A 23,142-nucleotide genomic window follows, 5' to 3' on the forward strand; every position below is an offset into this window, starting at 1 on the left:
ATATATGTGTGTATATATATATATATATATATATAAAATAAAATTGTCTGTTTAGGTAGCTTTCAAGGGGTAGGGAGAGGGACACTAGTGGAGAGAAGATGACACTGGTAGTGGGATTGGTGATACAACTTTGTATGGGGCTAGAGTGATAGCACAGTAGTAGGGTATTTGCCTTGCATGCTACTGACCCTGAACGGATCCAAGTTCAATCACATAGAGTCCACCAAGCCTGCCAGGTGTGATTTCTGTGTGTGTGTGTGTGTGTGTGTGTGTGTGTGTGTGTGTGTGTGTGTGATACCCGGCAGCTCTCAGGGGTTACATTCATAAATCGCTCCTGGCAGGCTGGGGGGACCACATGGGATGCTGGGATTCGAACCATCATCCTTCTGCATGGAAGGCAAACACCCTACCTCCATGCTATCTCTCTGGCCCCATAGGGGTGATTTCTGAGCACAGAGCCAAAAATAACCTCTGAGCACCACCAGTGTGCCACCCCCCCAAAAAAAAATCAAAACAACAAACAAACAAAAAAGAATATTGTGGGGCTCCTTGCTTGGGGGACCATATGGGATGCCGGTAAATTATAGTTCTTTAATGAAAATTTAAAAAATATTCGTTTTTTGGTGGGCCAGAGCAATAGCACAGCAGTAAGGCATTTGCCTGGCACGTGACTGATCCCAGACAGACCTTGGTTCTAACCCCGGCATCCCATATGGTCCCAGGAGATAGGAGCGATTTCTGAGCACATAGCCAGGAGTAACCCCTGAGCATCACCAGCTATGGCCTAAAAAGGAAAAAAATACTGTTTTTAGGTAAAGGAAGTGGGGATCAGAGCAACAGTATAGTAGGGAGGGTGTTTGCCCTGCACACAGGCCACCATCATTCAATCCCCAGCATCCCATATTCCCCTGTGCACACCAGGAATGATCCCGAGTGCAGAGCCAGGAGTCAGCCTTCACTGCTGGGCATAAGCCAAATCCAAAACCAAACAAAATACTTTTGAAACTGCAAGAGGCAAGCCGAAGCATGCATGCACGCACGCACGCACGCATGCGTGCGCACACACACACACACACTCTCACACTCTTCCACTGGCCTAGTGCTGAATCACCATTCATCATAATGTTTTTTATTATTAAAACATCATTGTGTTTTTTTTTTTTTTTCTATCTTGAAACTAGCTTTCTTCATTGCAGATTGGCATTTCCGAGCATTCAGGATCCTTAATAAAGACCTAAGAGGGGCTGGACCAATATAGCACAGCAGGTAGGACTGGCCCAGGTTCAATCCCCAGCATCCCATATGCCAGACGTGATTCCTGAGCACAGAGCCAGGAGTAACCTCTGAGCACCGCAGTAGTGGCCCCAAAACAAAGACAACAACAACAAAGCTAAAAGTGGAGAGCTTTGGTGTAGGATGAAAGGAGAGAAGAGACTCCCATTCTCAAAACTGTAGCCAGTTTGGGCACCTGATGATGGAATGCCCCTGAGGGACTCTAAAGAATGTGTCAAATCCAGAAGAACTGGCTGTCCAGGGTGGAACAAGCCAGGCTGCTGAGTTTCCCCAGTCGAGTGGAAACTCAAGGGGAGTTTTCCCCTGCCCGCAGGACTCAAGACAAGTTAGGACTGAGAGGTGTCAGGACAACCCACCAGGCTGTGAGAGGCATTGAGAGCTCCCCTACCCTCCTCCCTATGGCTAAAAATATATCCGAGAATGACATCAGACTGGCCCTGGGTCCCTAAGGGAGGAGGAGAAAGAGCTCTGGCCGGAAATACCCACTTAGATAAGAAAAGCCAATGGGAGCAGCAGTACAATGAGAAGAGCGTTTGCCTGGAATGTGATGACCCAGGTTTGATCCCTGGCGTCCCCAGGGTCCCCTGAACACTGCCAGCAGTGATAACAGAGTGCAGAGCCAAGAGGAAGGCCTAAGCATCACTGGGTGATAAAACCAAAAAAATAAATAAAAAGAAAAATTTTTAGAGATATCTAAACTGATGTCAAGTTTTTGTTTGTTTACTTTTTTGGCCACACTCTGTGAGGCTCAGGGGTTACTCCTGGCTTGAGGGACTAGCCACATGCAAGGCAAGTGTTCTACCACTGCGTCACTACTCTGGCCCGTTTGTTTTTGACAAACAAAAATCGAGGAAACTCTTTCATAAAGATGGAAGCAATAGCACAGTGGGGAGGGTGTTTATCTTGTACATGAACGATCAGGATTCAATTTTCACTGGGGGGGGGCCACACCCGGTGATGCTCAGGGGTTACTCCTGGGTATGTGCTCAGAAATTGCTCCTGGCTTGGGGGAGAAGCCGGGGATCAAACCCAAGTCTGTTCTGGGTCAGCCGCCTGTAAGGCAAATGCCCTACCATTGTGCTATTGCTCCAGCCCCAGGATTCAATTTTCAGAGGCCTATTTGGTCCTCTGAGCACCTCCACAAGTGATTCCTGAGTGCAGAGCCAGGAGTAACCCCATAGCATGGCTTCACACCACCTGAAAATGATGTTAAAGTTTAGTATCAGAAGATGGAGAAAAGCTGATGTGTGGATTATAGCTAACCCAACATGTTTAGAAATGTTCAGACATGGGGCCAAAGAGGTAGCACTAGAGGTACGGTGTCTGCCTTGCAAGCGCTAGCCTAGGACGGACCGCAGTTCGATCCCCCGGCGTTCCATATGGTCCCCCCAAGCCAGGAGCGACATAGCCAGGAGTAACCCCTGAGCATCAAGTGGGTGTGGCCCAAAAACCAAAAAAAAAAAAAAAAAGTTCAGACATGCATGCATGTTATAAAAATGCTCGTAAAGGGGCCAGATAGACAGTACAGTGGCAGGGCATTTGCTTTGCAATAGCAGGATTCCAATCAGGATTCAATCCCCAGAATCTCCTATTATCCCCTAAGCATTGCCAGGAAATGATTCCTGAATACAGAGCTAGGAGTAACTCCTAAGCATTGCACTGTGAGGCTCCCACAACAAAAACAAAATGAGTAATACCAGGTTCAAGCTATCACTTCTGCTGCCAATAACAACTTTCAGTGACTTCTGCAAAGGTAGAAGAAATAGTAAAAATTATATTGCAGGGGCCGGAGAGATAGCATGGAGTTAGGGCATTTGCCTTGAGTGCAGAAAGACAATGGTTCGAATCCCAGCATCCCATTTGATCCCCCATACTTACCAGGATTGATTTCTGAGTGTAGAGCTAGGAGGAACCCCTGAGCTCTGCTGGGCCTGCCCCAAAAACAAAAACAAAACAAAACAAAACAATTTATATTGCAGGGCTGCAGTTATAATTTGGGGTAGAGCACTTGCCTTGCATATGTGAGGCCTTGAGTTTGATCATAGGACTAAAGAAATCATCATAATAATCTGGGGGTGGCAGAGAAATAATAAAGAAGTTAGGACACTTGCTTTACAAGTGGTGAACCCTGGGGCCGGAGAGATAGCATTTGCCTTTCATGCAGAAGGATGGTGGTTCGAATCTGGCATCCCATATGGTCCCCTGTGCCTGCCAGGGGCAATTTCTGAGCATAGAGCCAAGAGTAACTGCTGAGCGCTGCTGGGTGTGACCCAAAAACAAAACAAAACAAAACAAAAAAAAAACCCTAAAAAACAAAACCAAAAACAAGTAGTGAACCCTGGTTTGAGTCTGAGCACAGAGCCAGGAGTAAGTTCTGAGCATAGCTAGATGTGGACCTCAAACCAAAATAATATTTTGAAAAATTGAAAGAAGTTGGAGTGATAGCACAGCGGTAGGGCATTTGCCTTGCATGCAGCTGACCCAGGATGGACCTGGGTTTGATTTCCAGCATTCTATATGGTCCCCTGAACCTGCCAGGAGCAATTTCTGAGTACAGAGCTAGGAGTAACCCCAGAGCTCTGCTGGGTGTGGCCCTTTAACCAAAATTAATTAATTAATTAATATATTTTTTTATTTTTTTGGTTTTTTGGGCCACACTCGGCGGTGCTCAGGGGTTAGTTACTCCTGGCTGTCTGCTCAGAAATAGCTCCTGGCAGGCACGGGGGACCATATGGGACACCGGGATTCGAACCAACCACCTTTGGTCTTGGATTGGCTGCTTGCAAGGCAAACACCACTGTGCTATCTCTCCGGGCCCAATTAATTAATTAATAATTTGAGGCTGGAATGATAGACTCAGGGAGACCATTCAAGATATTCAAAGGGCACATTTTTTTTAATATGAGGAGGTTTAGCTCAATCTCCAGTACCACATGATCACAGAACCACTGGGAGAGCATTGGTAGGTGTGGCTCACAAAAAGAAAAAAGAAAAGAAAAGAAGGCAAAATAGTAAGAATAAAACAAATTGCATTTAATGGGCCAGAGATATAGGACAGCAGGTAAGATGCTTAACTTGCACACAGCTGACCTGGCTTTCATCTCCAGTACCCCATATGGTCCCCTGAGCCTGCCAGAAGGAACTTCTATGTCAGGATCCAAGAAAAAACCCTGAGCATCACTGGGTGTGGCCCCAAAACAACAACAAAAATTGCACTTGACTAAGAAAGGAAGGCTAAAAAAGACAGGCTCAGATATCTTTCAGTCGCTCAAGGCTCTTCAGCAAAGGTTTCTTCCAGTTTAATGCCCTGAAAATCTTGCCAAAAAGAAGCAGCAAAACTTGTTAGGTTACACAACATTGTCTGTTCCTGGTTACTCCAGTTCACAATTATGCAAACGGTTGTCTTTCCTTGAAACTCTGAGCTCATCGGTCTAAATAGAAGCAGTTTTCGCTGAATTTTGAACTGTCTGGAGAACATTTTGCTTTCTGTTTTTGTAATGAAGCCCACCCCCGCCCCTCCTGTGTTTGAAACTGAGGAGAGGCAGAATTCAGATTTCACACACAGCTTCCTCTGTCAATGTCTGGCGGTGTGTTAGGTGCCCTGGAGAAGGGGTACTTGGTAGTTCCCAAGTCGAAACAATTCAGGATAAAGAAACCAAAGAGAATACCCTTGTAAAAATGGCTTCTCCAGCTACTAGGAGAGAAAAGTCTTCTAAGTTAATAATTAAACTGTTTAATTACAGTTCTATTATTAACTGAAATTAAGACTTCCTTATATGGGCTAGAGACTAGAGAGAGTGGGGAGGTCTACTTTGTATACATCTTACCTGGGTTCAATCCCCAATACTCTCTATGGTCTCCTGGACACCACCAGGAATGATTCCTGAGCGCAGACCAAGAGTTACCCCTGAGCATTGTCAGAGGTGGCTAAGCAAAACAAATAAACAAAAACCAAAACAACCCCCCCAAAAGAACCCAACTCATCAACTCTTCCTTACAGTTGTCTGTTTGTAGAAGTCTGTTCCAATATAAAATCAGAGGTTCTCAAAGATGATGACTCAGTTTTATTTATTTATTTTGGTTTGGGGGCCACACCCGGTGGTGATCAGGGTTTACTCCTGGCTATGCACTCAGAAATCGCTCCTGGTGTGGGAGACCATATGGGACATCGGGGATCAAACCCAGGTCTGTCCTGGGTCAGCCTCGTGCAAGGAAAAGGCTCTACTGCTGTGCTATTGCTCTGACCCCAGATGCCTCACTTTTAAAAAAGAAACAATAGGGCCCGGAGAGATAGCACAGTGGTGTTTGCCTTGCAAGCAGCCAATCCAGGACCAAAGGTGGTTGGTTCGAATCCCGGTGTCCCATATGGTCCCCCGTGCCTGCCAGGAGCTATTTCTGAGCAGACAGCCAGGAGTAACCCCTGAGCATCGCCGGGTGTGACCCAAAAACAAAAAAAAACAAACAAAAAAAAGAAACAATAGGGGTCAGAGATAGCACAACAGTAGGGCATTTGCCTTGCATGTGGCCGACCCAGGACAGATGTGGGTTCTATTCCCCGGCATCCTGTGTGACCCAAATATTAAAAAAAAAAAAAAAAGTAAGCAATAGGGTCAGAGAGCCAGGGGAGAGAGGTACTTGCTTTGGGGAACTGGCAATGCCTATGATCTCATGAGTTCCGCCAAAAGGGACCTGAGCACAGAGCCAGGCCTGATTTGATTTTTATTTATCTTTTATTTGGGGGAACCACACTCAGCAGTACTTAGAAATCATTCCTGGCAGGCTCACAGAGCCCCTATAGGATGCCAGGGATCTAGCCAGGTTGGCCTCATGCAAGGCAAATGCCTCTTTGCTGTGCTATCGCTCTGACCCTTCCAGGTCTGGTTTTAAGTTAAAGAGGTTTTAGTACATATTTTTTTTTCGTTTGTTTGTTTGTATTTGTTTTTTGGGTCACACCTGGTGACGCTCAAGGGTTACTCCTGGCTATGTCCTCAGAAATTGCTCCTGCCTCAGGGGACCATATGGGATGCTGGGGATCAAATTGAGGTCCGTCCTGGGTCAGCTGTGTGAAGGCAAACGCTGTGCTATTGCTGTGGCCCCTTTAGTTCAGATTCTATTGTTGTAGTTACCCCTGGTTTTTCAATCAGGGAACAATCCCAGCGGGGGACTGGGGCCTCAATGCAGAGCTGGAGATTGAATCTGGGTTGACTGTGAACAAGTACTTTCGCCATAGTACTATTGCTCCAGCCCTCCAGTTTTCATTTTAAAGATGCTTGTGTGATGGGATTTGAGTGAAAGTACATTGGGTAGGGTGCTTGTCTTACCTCTGGCCCATGCACCTGGTATAGGTAGTGATCCTGAGATGATATCAAATAGAGAGGAGAAGACAGAGAGATAGGACAGAGGTTAAGGCCTTGCATGCAGTCAACCCAGGTTTGATCCCTGTGCCCCAGAGGGTACTCCCACTCCGGCCCTGCCAGGATTATTTCTGAGCATGGGGAGTGTAGTCCCCAATGAAAATAAGTAAATAAAGTGGAGAAAAGAACATAAATATGTGGCCTGAGTGATTGTATAGTGGTGAAGTGGTGAAGGCACTTGCCTTCTATGCAGCTGACCCAGGTTCCATGCTCATTATCTCATATAGTCCCCTAAGCACTGCCAGGAGTGATTCTTGGAGTGCAAAGCCAGGAGTAAATCCTGAGCATCACTGGATATGGTTCCCCCACAAAAAAAGAACTCTCATGGGAGCATAGGCTACATCTAATGGTACTCAGAGCTAACACACATATATGGTATCAGGGATCAAACCAGGGTTAGCTGTGTGCAAGGCCTTATCCCTTGTACTATTTTTCTGACCCTAAATTAATATACCATCTTGTGTTCTGGACTTAAATATTATTGGGGCCGGAGAGATAGCATGGAGGTGAAATATTTGCCTTGCATGCAGAAGGATGGTGGTTCGAATCCCAGCATCCCATATGGTCCCCTGAGTCTGCCAGGAATAATTTCTGAGTGTAGAGCCAGGAGTAACCCCTGAGCGTAACCAGGTATAACCCCTCCCCCCAAAAAACCAAAACAAAATAAAATAAAATAAATATTATTGAGGATACAAAAATCAATCTCTCCCAGGATATGAGCACAATTCTATTCATAAATACATATTAGAAATATATAGTCCTGGGGCTGGAGAGATAGCATGGAGGTAAGGCGTTTGCCTTGCATGCAGAAGGATGGTGGTTCAAATCCCGGCATCCCATATGGTCCCCCGAGCCTGCCAGGAGCGATTTCTGAGCATAGAGCCAGAAGTAACCCCTGAGCGCTGTTGGGTATGATCCCCCCCCCCCAAAAAAGAAAGAAATATATGCTCCCAGGACCAGAGAGATTGTATAGTGGGTAGGGTGCTTGCCTTGCACAATACTGCCTCTGGTTTAATCCCTGGCATCCCATAAGGTCTCCTGAACACTGCCAGGAGTGATCCCTGAACTCAAAGCCAGGTGCCTGAGCACTGCTGAGTCTGGCCCATAAACCAAAATAAACCAAAACAAAAGAAACATATGCTCCCAAACTCTCAGTGGATGCCTCAAACTTCAGGTACCAAAATCCCTGTATAGATTTTTTTTTTGAATGCAAACCCATGATAAAAAGTTGAATTCATGCCTGAGCCACAGCGAAAAGAGCAACTGTGACAGATGATGAAAGAGAACAGTCCTAATACTAAGTGTAATAAAAGTTACACGAATGTGGTCTGACTCTTTCTCAAAATATCTTATAGTACCGTAATATTTTCAGTGTGTGGTTGACCACAGGTACTAAGTGAGACTCAGGTAAGTGAAACTACCAGATAAGGCTGGGCCTGTGTCCCCCAGAGGCTGGGAGAAATGTGCCCCACTGGCTGAACAGATGATGCAGGGTGAAGGATCTCACTTACCTTGCATGGGGACAACTCTGGTTGGATCCCTGACACCACATAGGGTGGGTTCCCTGAACACAGACAGAGCCAGAACAAGCTCCTGAGCATTCCTGGAATGGCACCTCCAATGCACCTCTCCCCCTAAAGAAAGCAGGGTTATACTTTTTGGGTCACACCTGGTGGCGGTGCTCAGGGGTTACTCCTGGCTCTATGCTCAGAAATTGCCCCTGGCAGGCACAGGGGACCATATGGGATGCTGGGATTCGAACCACTGTCCTTCTGCATGAAAGGCAAATGCCTTACCTCCATGCTATCTCTCTGGACCCCCAAGCAGGGTTATACTTTTTATTTTTATTTTTTGGCCACACCCTGTGGTGCTCAGGGATTATTCCTAGCTCTGTGCTCAGGAATGGTTCCTGGCAGGCTCAGGGACCATATGGGAGGGCAGGGATTGAACCCGGGTCAGCTGTGTACAAGGCAAACAAATGCCCTACCTGCTGTGTTATTACTCTACCCCCTGTTTCTTTTTTTTGGGCGGGCACACCCTATGGTGCTTAGGGGTTACTCCTGGCTTTGTGCTCAGAAATGCCCCTGGCAGGGAGATCATATGGGATACCGAGGATCGAACTGGGGTGTCTCCTGGGTCGACAGAGTGCAAGGCAAATGCTCTACCGCTGTGCTATCACCCTAGCCCCAGCAAGGTTATATTTAAGACTAGTCTACACTCTCTTCTTATTTGCCTGACTCCTCCCTGAGTCCTACTTTGTCCTTGCATCGAGATGACAGATTATGTGTTAGTTTTCAACTCCAGTGAAGAATTAATAAATTCAAACAAAGGAATGTAAAACAAAGGAATGTAAAAGAAACAGTGCAAGTGGTGGGAGACATACCTTGCAGGCTGGAGGCCCTGAGTTAGATCCCAGGCCCTCAGGACACCCTATTTGGAGGTGGCCCTGTTATCCCCCACCCCCTCTAAACCTCCTAGTAAAACTTTGCAGGGAGTATCCAGAAGTGACCTAGGGGACCATGTTTTACTGGGGGTGACAGCGCTTTGCTGGGAATAGCCCACATTTAAAAGAAACATTCTGGGACCATCCCTTTTTCTCTCCCCACTACCACCCTGGGTTCCCCTATTCTGTACTTTCCTTGTTCTTTTTTTATAGACCAGAGTGCAGCTCTATTAATATCTACCATCTTGCTTTCAGTTCCTCATTCTAATTGCAAGCTGAGAATTGGGGGCCAGGACAGGAGAGCTAGTAGAGGACAAAATCCTTGACAGGTCTGATACCCTTAATGGTTCTAGCACCACCTGGAGTGACCCAGAACATAGAACCTGGAGTAAGCTCTGAGTAAAGCTGGGTGTGGCCCAAATACTACCAGAGAGGAGGGTGGAGAGAGAGAGAGAGTGGGAGAGAGAGTGGGGGCCAAGCCTGCCAGGAGTGATTTCTGAGTATAGAGCCAGGAGTAACCCCTGAGCAATACCAGTGTGACCCAAAAAACCAAAAACAAAACAAAACAAAAAAAAAAAGGAGAGAGAATTAGACAGAAGACAAGGGGATAACTACTAAAAGGCCAGAGCACTTGCTTTGCATATAAAAGTTCTGGGTTAGCTCTTTGAACCATTTGGGGGTTTAGAGGACCATAGAGGGTAAGGAATCCCAGTCTGCTACATTTAAGGCAAGTGACCTACCTGCTTTACTATCTTTGGCCCGAGTTCTAAAATTTGGGGTATTTTTGTTTGTTTGTTTGTTTGGGCCACACTAGGTGGCTCTCCGGGGTTACTCCTGGCTCTGAGCTCATAAATAGCTCTTGGAAAGCTCAGGAGACAGTATGGGATTCTGGGGATCCAACCCAAGTGGGCTGCTTGCAAAGCCCTACCCGCTGTGCTATCCTTCTGGCCCCACCCAAATGCTTTTAATTTTCTCGTTTGCTTCAACAATTTCACACGAACAGCATGCCTTGGGTAGCAAGCTAAGAAACAAAAAGAACTAATCACTTAAATAAACCATACGTGTTTATTTAATGAGCTTGGTCTTCATAACTCATAAAGAGCAGTTATGACAGAAGCAACTAGTGAATCCTCCCCCCAAAGACCTCACTGCACGTTTCAAAATTAGAACAAAGAAAGTTTTTTGTTTTTTTTTTGTTTGTTTGTTTTGGTTTTTAGGTCACACCTGGAGATGCTCAGGGGTTACTTTTGGCTCTCCGCTCAGAAATCTCTCCTGGTAGGCTTGGGGGACCATACAGGATGCCAGGATTTGAACCATCTTCCTTCTGCATGCAAGGTAAATGCCTCGCCTCCATGCTATCTCTCTGGCCCAAGAAGAGAAAAAATTTGAGGGAGGGTTTGGGTCGACTGCTCTCAGGTGTTCCTCCTGGCTCTACACTCAGAAATTGCTCCTGGCAGGCTCAGGGGACCATATGGGATGCTGGGATTCGAACCACCATCCTTCTGCATGAAAGGCAAACGCCTTACCTCCATGCTATCTCTTTGACCCCAGACAAACTCCTTTTTTTTGGGGGGGGGGGAGGTCACACCCAGCAACGCTCAGAGGTTACTCCTGGCTCTATGCTCAGAAATTGCTCCTGGCAGACTCAGGGGGCCATATGGGATGCTGGGATTTGAACCACTGTCCTTCTGTGTCTAAGGCAAATGCCCTATCGCTGTGCTATCTCTCTGGCCCAAGAAGAAAGTTTCTGATGCTGAAGAGCTAGTACAGCAGTTAAGCTATTTGCCTTCAGTGTAGCCCAGCACTAATAGGATCACTCCCGACCCGGAGTCTGGCCAGGAGTGATACCAGAGCAGAGAGCCCTGAAAATAGTAAGACTTTAGCATAGCCGGGTGTGACACAAGACCCAAAAAGACTAAAGAAAAAATATTTCCAACAGGGGTCGGAGCATTCGCACATCTAGGTAGAACATTTGTCATATGGGTTGGAAACCTGGCATCTTATAGTGTCCCCAGAGCCAATGAGGAGTGCTTTTTTTTTTTTAGTGGGGGGTCCACACCCAGTGACCCTCAGGGGTTACTCCTGGCTCTGCGCTGCCAAGCTCAGGGGACCATATGAGATGCTGGGAATCGAACCCGGGTCTATCTCAGGTTGGCTGCATGCAAGGCAAAGGCCCTACCACTGTGCTATCTCTTTGGGGCCCCAGGAGCGATTTCTGAGGTACAGAGCTCATCTAAGTGGCCACTTGGTGTGGCCGCAATCCAAAGAAAAGTTTCCAACAGAAAACCCAAAGAATGCTTTAAAGTTCAGCCTCTAGAGATAGGAGGCTCTCTTGGGATTCCTAGGAACAAAAGACTCAATTTTTCAGCGCCCTGCAGGCTTTAAGGGGCAGATAATGATCGTCCACTCACAGTTTATCAAACATTTGCAAGCTGCAAAAATGCACAAATGCACAGCAGCTAAGCAAGGGCTATTCATGTGTGTGTGTGTGTGTGTGTGTGTGTGTGTGTGTGTGTGTGTATGTGTGTGTTTCAAACTACCCAGGGGTCACCTGGGACATGGTCCACAGTGTGTGTGTGTGTGTGTGTGTGTGTGTGTGTGTGTATTCCAGATTTCCAGCCATACTACAGTTAGGGGTGTGTGTGTGTGTGTGTGTGTGTGTGTGTGTGTTTCAAACTACCCAGGGGTCACCTAGGACATGGTCCACAGTGTGTGTGTGTATTCCAGATTTCCAGCTATACTACAGTTAGGGGTGTGTGTGTGTGTGTGTGTGTGTGTGTGTGTGTGTGTGTGTGTGTGCCAGCTATACTACAGTTAGGGGTGTGTGTGTGTGTGTGTGTGTGTGTGTGTGTGTTTCAAACTACCCAGGGGTCACTTGGGACATGGTCCACAGTGTGTCTGTCTGTCTGTGTCCGGCTGGCTTCCGGCCACTTCCGGCCCGCAGGCCCCAGGCCTAGGTCTCAGGCCTCGGAGTCGGAGCCGGAGCCCGCGGGCGGCCACTTCCGGCGCGGCGCCCTTTGCCCCGGAAGTGGACCCGGGAGGAAGCAGCTGGTGATGCTGGAGCCAACATGGCCGCCCCGGCGCCGCTCGGGCCTCTGGGCTCTCGCTCGTCCCGGCTGCTCCCGCTGCTGGCGCTGCTGCAGCTGCTCGCCGAGCCCGGCCTGGGCCGCGTCCATCATCTCACGCTGCAGGTGAGGGGCCGGGAGGGACGGAGGGACGGAGGGACGGAGGGAGGCAGGCCCACCCGGGGGAGGGGGCGCCCCCGCCGGCCCCGCGAACACGACCGACCGACCGACCGAGCGGCTGCTGGGGGAGGCGGCGCGTGCGCGGGGTCTCGGCGCCGGGGATCCCGCGGTGTTGCGGGGAGGTTGGGCTTGGGGGCGCGGCCCCGGAGCTGCCCAAGTGCTCGAGCTTGGGAGCCGGCTGCCCCTGCTCGCGCGCTCTCTCTCTCCCCTGTCTCTGTCTCTCTGTCTGTCTCTATCTTTTCTGTCTGTCTCTGTCTCTCTGCCTCTGTCTCTCTTCTCTCTGTTTCTGTCTCTGCCTCTCTCTGTCTCTTTGTCTCTGTCTCTACCTCTGCCTCTCTCAGTCTCTGTCTGCCTCTATCTGTCTCTGTCTCTCTGCTTCTCTCTGTCTCTTTGCGTTTGTCTCTGTCTTTCTCTGCCTGTCTGTCTCTCTGCCTCCCTCTGTCTTTCTGTCTCTGCCTCTCTCTCTGCCTCTCTGTCTTTCTGTCTCTTTCTCTGTCTCTGTCTCTCTGTCTCTCTCTCCTCCTGTCTCTGTCTCTCTGTCTCTGTCTGTCTCTATCTTCTCTGTCTCTCTGCCTGTCTCTCTCTGTCTCTGTCTCTCTCCTCTGTTTCTCTTTGTCTCTGCCTCTTTCTCTGTCTCTACCTCTGCCTCTCTCAGTCTCTGTCTGTCTCTGCCTCTGTCTCTGCCTCTATCTGTCTCTGTCTCTCTGCTTCTCTCTGTCTCTCTGTGTCTGTCTCTGTTTTTCTCTGCCTCTGTCTCTGTCTCTCTGCCTCCCTCTCTTTCTGTCTCTGCCTCTCTCTCTGCCTCTCTCTGTCTTTCTGTCTCTTTCTCTCTCTGTCTCTGTCTCTGTCTGTCTCTTCTCTGTCTCTGTCTGTCTGTCTGTCTGTCTCTCTCTCTCTGTCTCTTTCTTCCTCCACTCACTTCACTTCCTCACATCACTGCTCCACGATCTCCACTCTTTGCCCCTGACGGTCCAAAGAGTCCTCACTGGCTGTGACTGGGCAGGAATCATAGATGGGCCTGGGTTGGGGAGCAAACGTGTCTATCTTCTCTCTGGGTTTTCTGCCTCTTGCTCAATGGGGTGGGCTCAGTTTGAACTCATGACTGCAGGTGGGCATGAGAATGATGAGCGTGGGTTTTCTTTGGCCACCAAGGCAGCAAATCTGGTTTAGGGGAATGCACCCCTTCACTGACTCAGAACTTGGGAACTGGAAAGAAACCTTTTCGACCCCAGAGTCTTGCACTTTTTACATTTTTAGAAGGAACCTGTGAAGATGCCCAGAAGTAGTTGGCATTAGGGAAAGTTGTCTCTGGAAATGTAAGCCTTAGCTCTGAGTCATTGGACTTTGGAGCATGAAGTCCATCACACTGTTGTTTGTAAATAAAATGGCATACCCTGATCACAGTGCTCATCCATTCATCCACCCATCCATCATCCATTCACTCACCTGTCACCCATCCATCCACCCATCCCCTCCTCCCTCCACCATTGATTCTGGTGCGCTCAGGTGTCAGGCATCCATCACATCCTGCACCCCCAGAATGGTTCTGAGTCACAGGGAGGTCGGTGAGTCTTGGCTTCTTTGGAGAATCTGCAGAAAGGTATCTAGTCTCTCCAGAGAAGTGCAGCTAGAAATGCCAGCAAAACTTCCTAAAAGTTTCTGGAGCCACAGTATCTAGAGCTTAAGTTTAATCATAGGCTGTAGTCCTTGTGGATCCCAAAATAGAATAGGGCCTTGACCGCTGAACTGATGGAGCTTCAGTGCATGCCTTGAAGGCCCAGGTCCTGGTTTCATTCTCAGCACCGCGTCAAGAAGGAGAACTTGATTTCCAAAGTCTCTTTGTCTTTAGTTTTAGATTAAGCGATGTGATTTAGAATGCACTAAGTAAATACAAATAAGGAGTAAGTGGTCTGTCTCTTGGGTGTCCACTCCAGGGGTGTGTTTACAGGAGGAACTGGCACATTTTGGGTTTCCTAAGCTTACACTGATCCCTGTGGTCAGATCCAGTGTGGGTCTGAGTTTACCCTCTCCCTGTAGTTGGAAGTGAATGTTTTTTTTAATCTTTGTAACTTGCTTCATAAGTCCTGCAGTACTTCTTCCATAATCAATACTATAATTGTTTCTTTGAAGTAAACATAACTAGCTTCTTTCTTGGTTGTTTGTCTTGGGGCCACACTCTGCATTACTTTGGGCTTACTCTTAACTCTGCACTTAACCATCACTCCAGGTGGTGCTTGAGGGACCATATGGGATGCTGGGGATGGAACCCGAGTCAGCTCCTTGGCCAGGCAAGCGCCTTCCACTCTGTACTCTTTCTTCAGACACTGTAATTGTTTCTTTTCTTTGAAGTTAACATGCTAAATTCTGGCCTCAGGACAGCCTCCCTGAGATACCATCAATACCAGCTTTATTGAATCTGTCTTTTTTTTTTTTTTTTTCCCTTTCTGGATCACATTGGGCAGTGCTTGAGGTGTCTTCTCCCTCAGCTCAGTACAAAGGTCAATTTGAGGCACTACCCTGCACTACTGAGGATCAAACCTGGGGCTCCAGCATGTGATGCATGTGCTCTAGCCCTTTGAGCAGCTCTTGGGCTTAATGTTTGTTTGTTTATTTATTTATTTATTTATTTTTGGTTTTTGGGTCACACCTGGCAGTGCTCAGGGGTTATTCCTGGCTCCAGGCTCAGAAATTGCTCCTGGCAGTCACGGGGGACCATATGGGACACCGGGATTTGAACTGATGACCTTCTGCATGAAAGGCAAATACCTTACCTCCATGCTATCTCTCCGTCCCCTGTTTATTTTTTTCATACCTGGCTGAGCTCAGGGTTTATTCCTGACTGTGTGCTCAGAAATCGCTCCTGGCTCAAGGGACCATATGGGATGCTGAGGGTTGAACCAGGTTGGTTTTGGGTTGTCCCTGGGTCAGCTGCCTGCAAGGCAAATGCCCTGCTGTTGTGCTATTGCTCCAGCCTGGTGTATGTTTGTTTGAATCTGAGGATAAGGAGAGTTGACGTGGTTGTAGGTATGAGGCTGGCAAGGGTGATATGCAAAGGTTGCTGGGTAAAGGAACATGAATTTATTTTATTTATTTACTATTTTGGGACTCCACTGGGCAATGCTCAGGGATACTCCTGGTGGAACTTGGGGAATCCTATGGGATGTTATAGATCAGGGTCAATCATGTGCAAGGCAAGTGCTCAACCCACTGTACTAGCACTCTGGCCTCTGTTTTTTGATTTGTTGTTTTGATTTTTTAAATATTTTTATTTTTTGGTTTTTGGGCCACACCCTGTGATGCTCAAGGGTTACTCCTGGCTCTATGTGCTTAGAAATCGCTCCTGGCTCAGGGGACTTATGGGACATCAGGGATCGAACTGAGGTCTGTCCTATATCAGCTGTGTGCAAGGCAAATGCCCTACCGCTATGCTATTGCTCGGGCCCTTTGATTTGGTTTTGATTTTTTGGGGGGGTCACACTCAGCAGTGCTCAGGGGATACTCCTGGCTCTATGCTCAGAAATTGCTCCTGGCAGGTTCAGGGGACCATATGGGATGCCGGGATTCGAATCACTGTTCTGCATGCAAGGCAAACGCTTTACCTCCATACTGTCTCTCCGGGCTAATTTGGTTTTGATTTTAAACCCCACTAGGCAATACCTAGGGCTTAATCCTGGGTGCTGGACAGGGCATGGGAGCACTCTAGAGTTGGTGGTGGGGATTGAATCAGGAAATTCCCATATACCAAGCTATCATTTGGCTCTGCCAGCTGTCTTCCTGGCTGCCCCTCTGGCTGACTTTGACCATAGTGGATAGTATTGCTGCAAACACAGCCCAGCTTGTGGACATAGGCCTTTTGGGGGTTTTACTGAGGAGGCTCACGGTAGTTCTGCAAACATGGTCCAGCAGGGCAGATCTCCCTTTGGGAGTCGTACCAAGGAGGTGCCTAGACTCACCGACTGTGTGAAAGCCTCATACTTCTTGGAAAACTGCCCTTACACCAGCTAGGCCTTCAATGATCTGCTTACATTGTCAAATTCCTAGTTGTAGGTATTTTGTCCTAAGGACTCCTTAGGCCTAAGGACTCAGCCAAAGAAGGAAAAGTGTGGGCTTTGGGTGGGAGCCAGGGTATCTCCAGCTGGGGCTTTTTTCATAGTCCAGGTCTGTTAGTCCAGGTCTGTTCTAGAGGCCAAAAGGCATGAGAAGATGTTTAAAACCTGGCCTCTCTTTTTTCTGGGTTGGGTAAAGTATAATTATTTTTGTTTGTTTATTGTACAGCTTAGTAGGTGTGTCTGGGCCCTCACCAAATGTTCCCCCGACCCTCACCTCTTCTTTTCCCCGGAGCTGCCACATCCCCATCCTGCCATATCCCCATCCTGTGTACAACTTCTTAGTTTGACTCCAGTTTAGATTTCCATGGGCTGCTTGATCCATGGGCGAGATCTCAAGTGACCGCGTTAGTGCATCTGGTGCCTGCCTTTCCACCCCTGCCTGGTCAGTTTTGCCTCTCGCTCGCTGAGAGTCTCAGGCTTCTGTCATGTGCCAGGCGGGGACTGTTGTAGAACTCAGACAGCTGAAGGAGGGGCAGGGCGGGTCAGTGTAAAGGTCTGCATAGCCATGAGTCACTATCATTCACAGGAGAACCTGCTGATGAGACCAGGGTGGCTGGATATGTGTGTGTGTGTGTGTGTGTGTGTGTGTGTGTGTGTGTGTGTGTGTGTGTGTGTACGCGCTTACGGGCTCTGCCTGGGTTACCATGTGGTTCCCTGAGGTCTACCTGGTGTGGTCCAAAAATAATCAAGAATTTTGTGTGTGTGTGTGTGTGTGTACATCTGGTGTGCTCAGACACTACTTCCTGTGAGTTGCTGGGGGGGGGGGGTATTTGGAGAACACTGTAATATTGGGAATGGAACCTGGAGCTCTTCCATTGGAAGATTGTTCAGCCTTTGGGCTCTCTTCTGTGCTTCCTATTTTCCTCCCTTTCTTTTATTATTTATTTATTTTATTTTATTTTATTTTTTATTTTTATTGTGGTCAAAGTGAATTACAATTACTTCACAGAAATATTTAAGGCAGATAGTGTATTATTTTAATTAAAAACTTTTTTTTGGGGGGTCACACTCAGTGGTGCTCAGGTTACTCCAGGCTCTGTGTTCAGAAATCACTCCTGATAGGCTTAGGGTACCATATGGGATGCTGGGGATCCAACCTGGATTTTTCGTGTACAATGCAAACAACCTCTTCACTGTCTATCACTACAGCCTTCTCTTTTACCTTTGCTGGGGGAGGCCACACCCGGTGGCACTCCTGGCTCTGCACTCAGATTCCCCTATGTGCATGGCCAGGAGTAACTGAGTGTCACCTTGTGTTGCCCAAAAACCAAAAGAAAAAAGAAAAAAGCTGCAGGTTTCTAAAGCATTGGCGCTAAGTTGGGCCAAATCTTCCGTGTCTTTTGATTCATTGATGCTTCATGGCAGCCTGCCAAAGTAAGCACTGTCATTCCACTGTATAAGCTAGAGGAAGAGTGCTGAGATTGGGGGGTGTGGAGGGGTGGAGGATGGCAGAGTTGGTGCCTGAGAGCAACAGAGATGCATACCAGGCCAACAGATACTGAGCTGATTTAAATTTCCTTCTTTCTTCTACCCTTTCTCCCTGCCTCCTTCCCTCATTCCTTTCTTCCTCTTTTTCTTCGTTCCTTTTCCCCCTCCCTCCTTCCCTCCCTTCTTTCCTTTTCCTTTCTTCCTTTCTTCCTCTTTACTTCTTTTCTTTGTTTTGTTTTTGGGTCACACCTAGCAGCGCTCGGGGGACCATATGGGACACCGGGATTCGAACCACTGTCCTTTTGCATGCAAGGCAAATGCCTTACCTCCATGCTATCTCTCCGCCCCTCCTCTTTATTTCTTCTTTCTTTCTTTCTTCCATCCGTCCTCCCTCCCTTTCTCATATAAGAACCAGAATTCTCCATCTAAGTCCATGATAAGAAAATTTAGACTAAGACAAGCCCAAACCCTAGTCCAGCGTACTTTTCCACTTCTAGCTGAAGACAGAAAAAGAGTTAACTCAGAAATAAAACAAAAGTTGGTGCCCTCCAGGAATAAGGAAGTAGGAATTGAGTGAGCTTGGAAAGACTCCCTTAACAACCAAAGGTTTGAATCAGAGTAACCCTTGAAAGCCAGGGTCTAAAGTCAGAATATCCCCGAGACAACCAGCTTCTGTATCAGATATCCTCCCCGACAACCAGGAATATCCCTAGACAACCAAAGAGATTAGTGATTAATTAAGACATTTAAACAATGAAACCATTATACTGTTACTGCTTGTGATTTCTATATAAACTGCTTGAAGATTGGACTCGGGGTCCTTGCCGAGAATCCCCTAGTGGGATGAGGCTTGGACCTTGGTTAACCAAATAAACACCCTTTTGCACCTTGCTTTATCGGAGGTGGTCTTTGACTCCCAGCGCCTGACGTCAACTTGAACCTAACACCCAGCTGTGCTCAGGACTAACTCATGGCTCTGTTCTCAGGGTAGGGCTTGGGGCACCATTTGTAGTGTCAAGGATTGAACTCCAGCCAGCATCCAGCAAAATGAGAGTCCTCTGTCCTGTTGTTTTCTGTCTCTCCTGTTGTGTCCTTTCTCGCTTTTCTCTCCCCTGCAGCTTCCTGTCAGGTGGGGGGTTGAGGTTGGGGCTTCCGTTCCCCTGTGACTTGCTGTGGACTCGCTCTGAGGCGAGAGAAGCAGGAGATGAACTCCATGGGTGCTTTTTTTTTTTTTTTTTTGTTTTTGTTTTTGGGCCACACCTGGCGTTGCTCAGGGGTTACTCCTGGCTGTCTGCTCAGAAATAGCTCCTGGCAGGCACGGGGGACCATATGGGACACCGGGATTCGAACCAACCACCTTTGGTCCTGGATCGGCTGCTTGCAAGGCAAACGCCGCTATGCTATCTCTCTGGGCCCTCCATGGGTGCTTTTTTAAGGGTCCCTGTGTGTGCAGAAAGGCAGGGTTCAGTCTCCTTCCCCTTTTGGTAGAAACTAAGGCCGACCCTGACAAACACTTTTTGTTTCCTCTTTTGGTTTGTGGGCACACCAAGCAGCTCAGGGCTGACTCCTGACTCTGTTCAGGGGTCACTCCTTATGGGGTTGAGGGAACCCTGCGTGGGTCTAGGCTGGCTTTCTGCAGGGCAAGTGCCTTCTGTATTGTATTTCAAGGCACGTTCCTCCCCGATACCCACCTGTATCCAGCTCCAGCCCCTCGGCAGGGTTTCTGGCCAGGCCGTACCGCATGATGGAGCTGCAGCTTCTCCCTTTTCCGCCCCTGGACTGGAGCTCCCTGCTAGACTTCGGAGCCTGTTTCAGTTTCCTTTGTGCACCTTTCCTGGTGGTCGGCTCTGTGACTCCCTTGTCTTGTGTGAACGCAATGTGGCATCGACGGTTAAGGTAGGAGACCGCAGTGTTGGTTCAGCTCCAGCTGGGACTCAGCCTGGTCCCAGCTCTGGACCCGCATGGTGCCTGGCTGTCGTTTCCCTTCTGGGTTGTGTCTGCATCTTGTCCTGCACAAGGTGCCCTTGCCACAAGAACAGAGGGCATTAAAGTTACACGACAGCCCCTGGCACGGAACCCAGGGTCAGGCCAGTGCCACAAGCAAGGACTGCAAGGCTCTGATGGTAATCTTAAGTGTGTGTGTGTGTGTGTGTGTGTGTGTGTGTGTGTGTGTGTGTGTGTACACTTGTCTCTGGAGTCACATCCAGCAGTGCTGGGAAGCTACATACACCTGGTTCTGGGCCCTGGCAGTGCTCCCAGGGGTGCTCAGGGCACTACATGGTGCAGGGATTGAATTGGTCCTGCCTGCAAAGCATGTGCTTTTGTAGCGTGTCTCAGGCCATTATTCTCCAGAAATATTTGAGTGCCATCGACTCAGCCAATGATTAGAAGCCCAGCAGCTGCTGTCTCAAAGATTGGAATGGAAGGATACCCCACTTCCGCTGAGAATCCTGCAGTCAGGTGCAGGGAGCTCCTGAGATGAGCCATAGCTTACATGGCTTAGCAGCTCGGTTCCTTCCATACTCACCTCACTGACATACTCCAGATGGAAATGGAGATGCTCTTGCTCTGAAGGTCTAGCTACTGAGACCAGTATCCCCGACAGTGCTCCTAAGTCTAGCTGTCAAGGCTAGACTTCTGACAGTGCTCCCCAAGTCCAGCTGTTGTGACCCAGTATTTCTGACAGTGCTCCTCCCAAGCATACCAGTTCAGTGTGCTTCAGCTGCCTCACAGCCTTGCCAAGCACTCAGCTGTGTATCGTGTGTGTGTGTGTGTGTGTGTGTGTGTGTGTGTGTGTGTGCTGTGTCTGTCCCTGTCCCTGTGTTACCATCCTGACCTCCATCACCCAATTCTCCATATTCTCTATGATCCCACGCTGATCCCACACGGATCCTCCTGGCTGCTCCCTTTTCAGGATTAAAAAAAAAAACAACCCCCGAGCACCTCCTGGAAATTGCACCTTCTCTAAGCAAACCAATAGGTGGTCCCCTTTCCCATTGCTCCTGAAGCACTCTTGCCCTGAGTCCCTCCAGGGCCCCTGGGGGTCAGTATTTCCCACTTGAGGACCTCACTGCTTTAGACCTCTAGGGTGTCTGGTTTGCTGGGCTCAGCTTGTTTACACAACCAGTGTCATGGAGGGCATGGCTTGGGTTCTGTTCACTGCTGTGCCAGCCTAGGACTGAAGAGGGGAGGGGAGAGTTAGGGAGAGGGGATGAAGTACAGAGGGGAGAGAGGATGGGAAAGTGGAGGGAAAAGGGGGTAGAAGAAAATGGATGAGAATGGATGAGAGGGGAGAGGAGAGCAGAGGGAGGGAAGGGGAGGGGACAGCAGCAGGAGCAAATCCCTTTCTGTCACACTGCTGGTGTGTGAGACCCTCAGGTCTCCAGTACCTAATGCCTTGGCACAGAGGACTTGACTTCTCTGGCCTTTTTTTTTGGGGGGGGGTGTCACACCTAGTGATGCTCAGGAGTTACTCCTGGCTATGTGCTCAGAAATTATTCCTGGTTTTGGGGATCATATAGGATGCCGGGGGATCAAACTGAGGTCTGTTCTGGATCAGCTGCATGCAAGGCAAATGACCTATGACTGCGCTATTGCTCTGCCCCCTCTGGCCTTTTTTGGTTTTGTTTTGTTTTTGGATCACATCTGGTGGCACTCAAGGGTTACTCCTGGCTCGGCTCTCAGAAATTGCTCTTGGCAGGTGTGGAGGACTATAATGGGATGCTTGGGATCCAACCCATGTTGGCCACGTGCAACGCAAATGCCCTACTCGCTGTGCTATGCTCGAATCCCTTTACTGGCCTCTTTTTGGGTGGTCCTTTACACCTGGTAGTTTTCAGGGGTTATTCCTGCTCTGTGCTCAAAAATCATGCCTGGCAGGCTTGGGGAACCCTACAGGATGCTGGAGATCAAACCCAGTTCTGCCTTATGCAAGGCAAATCCCCCTCCCTGCTGTGCTATTGCTCTGCCCCTCCCCCTTGTATGATTTTTAAAATTTTTTCTGGGGGCTTTATAGGTAGCTCTGTGGGCTGAAGGTGCACAGCCCAGCACTGCAGGGTCAGGGGGAACCAAAAGGCCACCAGCACTGCAGGGCCCCAAACCAATTGAACCCACAGCATTGTTCCTGGCAGAGTTGGTTTGGGGTAGGCAGACATGTCCCGAAGGAAGTAGGAAGCCAATAAGCAGGTGCTGTCTCAGGACCCCAGTTGAAGTTTGGGGAGTTCTCTGGGGCCACAGGAAAGTGGGGCACAGAACTGAGACCTCAGTAGGAGAGAAGCCGGGGCCACCCTGCTTCCTGACCCTTTCACCCTTGAACTGGAGGCCACAGCAGCGTCTTACACTGCTGACATGGAGCCCAAGGCAAGATCTCAGTCCAGGGCAGGGAGCAGGGCTAGAACTGGCTGTGCTCAGGTGAAGGGCCAGGAAGTGCTTATGGCATGTAGAGGTGGGATTGCGTGTTGTCTGTATCCTTAGAGTTCTTGGGGGACCGTGCATTTCTGAGAGGCTGGTTGGCACACAAAGTTGACCAGGCGCCAGTCAGCAGAACCTGGAGAAGAATGTCTTGGTGCATGTTCCTGCGATGACAAGGAGCCAGGCTGTAGGACCTTACATCCTCAGAAGGGCTCTGCTGGCTGTTCTGTCCACATGGGGCCCAGGCTCCTGGCCACAGTGAGAGTTTCTGGCTTGTGTCTGGACCAATCAGGGTAAAGGAAGAGCAGAGCAGGCCTGGGGCAGGACTCAGAAATCCCATTGCTTTATTCCTTCCTCGGCTTCTTGTGGGGCCCCCTCAGCTCCTTAGCTGTGACCCTCAGCACTGTGTTGCCTCCGAGAAACAGGGCCACAAAGGATGCTGCATCTTGAAGCAATGGGTGCTGCTTCCAGCCATAAAGTTTATGCCAGTGCATGTTTGCTTGTGTGTGTGATAAAATCATTCCTGTGAGGGAGGACCTGGATTCAAAGGAGACCATGTGTGGGAGGGAGAGAGACAAAGTAGGGAGCACACACTGAGAGCACACATCCAGAGAGTGAAATGCATTGGTGCTAGGGTCCACATATGCTAGACTCCTGCTGTCCTGCTCAGCCACACCTGGCTGTGCCCAGGGGACTGACCATGTGCCATGTTATGGCTTGAATGGGGGTGGCTGCCTGCCAGGCCAGCACCTCCATCCTGCACTTTGTCTCTGGCTCCTGTGACATTCCTTGGGAAAATA

General features: G+C 48.8%; 2 protein-coding genes across 2 annotated transcripts in view; one reads left to right on the forward strand and one right to left on the reverse strand.

The window, feature by feature from the left end:
• Positions 1 to 16,007, reverse strand: part of ASB6 (ankyrin repeat and SOCS box containing 6) — a 370,010-nt gene extending 354,003 nt beyond the window's left edge. Inside the window, exon 1 of the mRNA XM_049774053.1 lies at positions 16,003 to 16,007. The gene's annotated coding sequence lies outside the window, so the exon portion shown is untranslated. The remainder of the gene's footprint in view (positions 1 to 16,002) is intronic.
• GPR107 (G protein-coupled receptor 107) overlaps positions 12,190 to 23,142 on the forward strand; it is a 33,491-nt gene continuing 22,538 nt past the window's right edge. Inside the window, exon 1 of the mRNA XM_049774107.1 lies at positions 12,190 to 12,341. Coding sequence (XP_049630064.1) covers positions 12,219 to 12,341 — 123 coding nt within the window. The 5' untranslated portion in view covers positions 12,190 to 12,218. The remainder of the gene's footprint in view (positions 12,342 to 23,142) is intronic.

This window comes from Suncus etruscus, chromosome 5, assembly GCF_024139225.1.
Source record: "Suncus etruscus isolate mSunEtr1 chromosome 5, mSunEtr1.pri.cur, whole genome shotgun sequence".
NCBI lineage: Eukaryota > Metazoa > Chordata > Mammalia > Eulipotyphla > Soricidae > Suncus > Suncus etruscus.